Genomic DNA, 2,634 nt, shown 5'->3' with positions numbered 1-2,634 from the left:
CCTCATCAGAATTTTAAAAATGCAAATCAACATCAGTACAGTGCTGTGATCCACACCTGATTAAACCCTCAGAAATGTGTTCTTTGTAAATTCTGTAATATAGACTTCATTTTCCAGTGATTGCCCAAAGAAAAATACAATTGATTAGATGTGAAATTTCCAGGGAGGAGCATCTTTGCCAAAGATTACTCCTCCCGTGATTAGTCCCACCGGAGCGTTTGTGGCCTGCAGCAGAAGCACGTCAGAAACATCGCCCACTAAGGAACAGAGCTCAAGAAAGGTCTGTATTATAGCAGAACAGTTCCCTCGATGGCAAGGAACAGTCACAGCCTCTGGCTTATTATAGTCCATTACTGGAGGTAGCTCAGGTGTACTCCATTTAAAAACTCTTGCACTTTCACATTGTTCAAATCTGGCTGACTACGAGCTGCTGCAAACATTCCCGAAGCCCAGAACAAAACCTGATATTCATAAAAAAAACTGCAGAAGAAACATCAAAAATCTTCTTGTAGGACCCAAAGACAGAGAAACTAAACTTATGGCTTATGAATGTTTTTATTCCATCAGTCCACCTTTGATAAAATTCATTTTCCAAGTTATCATCCTTCTTTTTTGAAATTAGCTTAAAGATGAGCTAAATGTCAGAAATGGGCTTTTAAAAGCTCCAAGAATTGACCAAATTCCCACTGACATTACTTACAATAATCTTGAACAGAATATGACCTTTTCCATTTTAATTTGGCAATCACTGCCCTTTTTATCCTTCTGTGAAAGGGTGGTGCTTTTAGAATGACTCTCTTAAGTGAGTTACATGTTCCTAGGGGGAGTCACGTTTCCCAGAGGAGAGTCCGCACAGACACAATAACATGATAACAGCCTGAGGAGAGGCTCTGACGGTGTTTGCGACATGTTTTTACTGTCTCTGGAGCTACTTTATCTCTACTTGTAAGATGAATCTCAGCAGAGCAGAAGCAGGGATTCTAATTAGCAGACAGGCTTTGGCTTCACAGATGTAAAAGAAACCAAAACACTTTAATAATTGCATGGTTTCAGTGGTATCAGCTGCTGTTTTTTGTGCTTCTGACTGGTCAGAAGCTCAATAATCCTTCTCGCTCCTCTCCCATCAGACTGCTGATTCTTGTGGTAGCACAAACATGGACACAAATGATTCATCACTCAGCTCAACATCCATCCTGACCCAGCTGCTTCTCAATACCACAGCATTCATAAACAGCACGGCAACATCCTTCAGTGCTATTGATGGGTGCGACAACCTGATAGAGGCCGTTCTCTTTGACCTGGCCATTCAGTGCATCAATGTAATCTTGGGTATCCCGGCCAACTTACTCGTCATTGCTATTCTCATCCACAATCGCAAAGAGCCCTCCACTTCAGACATATTCTTGGGCTGCTTGGCCTTCATGGATGCCTACTTTGGTGCAATGACCCCCCTGAGCTTTCTTAATCTCTACCTCTGGAAGCTCAAAGAGGTGTTGTCTGCCATTAAGTTCTCCTATGGCGTGAAAGACACCAGCGGTCCGTTGTTCCTCTCCTGCATCTGCTTGGATCGCTTTGTAGCTGTACTCTTTCCAATCGCTTTTGGGCAACTTAAACACTTCAAGTACAGGTTAGGCCTCTCAGTGCTGGTGCTCTGCCTCACCTTTGCCTACTCAGCAGCCAAGATGGTGGGAGGGCTCCCCAACTTTGAAAAGTTGTTCACCGGTGAGGTACTGGCAACATTTACTTGGATGGTGGTGTGTAACGCAAGCATCCTGTGGGCACTGAAGAAGTCCACCGGTGCAGGGAAAGATGCAATGCACCCCATGAAAAAGAAGGCCTTCAAGATGGTGCTCTCTATCCTGTGTATCATCGTGTTCAACTACCTGCCACTTGTTGCTCTGTTTCCATTTGAGGACTACTACTCCCCTCATGTGTTTCGCTGCTACGTGCAGCCCGTGGGTTTTGCCTTTCTCAACATCAGCAGCACAATCCAGCCCCTTGTCTACTTGTCTCGTCTAGAGAAGGTGCCTTTCCTCTCTGACGCCTGCATTAAAAAGATTACTTCCTGTTTCAACCCAGAGAAGAACCAGAATCCACAGGAGCAAAACCCACCTGCTTAGATTCACAAAATATAAAACTATAACACACATATTAAAATCTATGAAAAATAATTATCTGCAACTGTGAGAGTCAAATCCTGAGTGTAAACCCCTGCTTTGTTTTTGTTTGTTTTTTCACAGTTTACGTTTTTCTTGAATGCATTTTTTTCATAATCAGTGAAAGAAATCTGTATCAAAGATTGAATCAATAATTAATCAACAAGTAGACAATGTTAAAATTATAAGCATTTTAATTTCATGTTTTTGTAATGTGATGAATTGCTACAAGGAACATGTGAACTATTTGATTGTGTTTTGGCGCCACCGTGAGGACAAAATACATCAATAAACTTTATCCTTCCAGTGAATGTGTGGACCAGTGACTGGGGTGAGGTTGTGAGGACATTTAGGCTCAGAATCCCAATCAGCATCATACTGATAGCAAAAGGAGCATCTATCTGTTTCATGTGTGATGTCTTTCTCAAGGTGCGTGGTGCAGGACGGGGTGTATACATTCCCCACATACCTCTCCAAC

General features: G+C 42.5%; 1 protein-coding gene across 1 annotated transcript; it reads left to right on the top strand.

The window, feature by feature from the left end:
- The first annotated feature begins 1,051 nt into the window (after positions 1-1,051).
- Positions 1,052-2,206, top strand: LOC121815752 (G-protein coupled receptor 183-like). Its single transcript, XM_042227934.1, has one exon. It carries the CDS (start codon positions 1,155-1,157, stop codon positions 2,118-2,120), a length of 966 nt encoding a protein of 321 aa, XP_042083868.1. The 5' UTR covers positions 1,052-1,154; the 3' UTR covers positions 2,121-2,206.
- Positions 2,207-2,634: the final 428 nt, after the last annotated feature.

Source organism: Haplochromis burtoni, unplaced genomic scaffold (genome assembly GCF_018398535.1).
Source record: "Haplochromis burtoni strain Fernald_Lab_line unplaced genomic scaffold, NCSU_Asbu1 Contig_290, whole genome shotgun sequence".
Taxonomy (NCBI): Eukaryota; Metazoa; Chordata; class Actinopteri; order Cichliformes; family Cichlidae; genus Haplochromis; species Haplochromis burtoni.
Note: the sequence above shows the minus strand (reverse complement) of the source record. Positions and strands in the feature narration are given on the sequence as shown.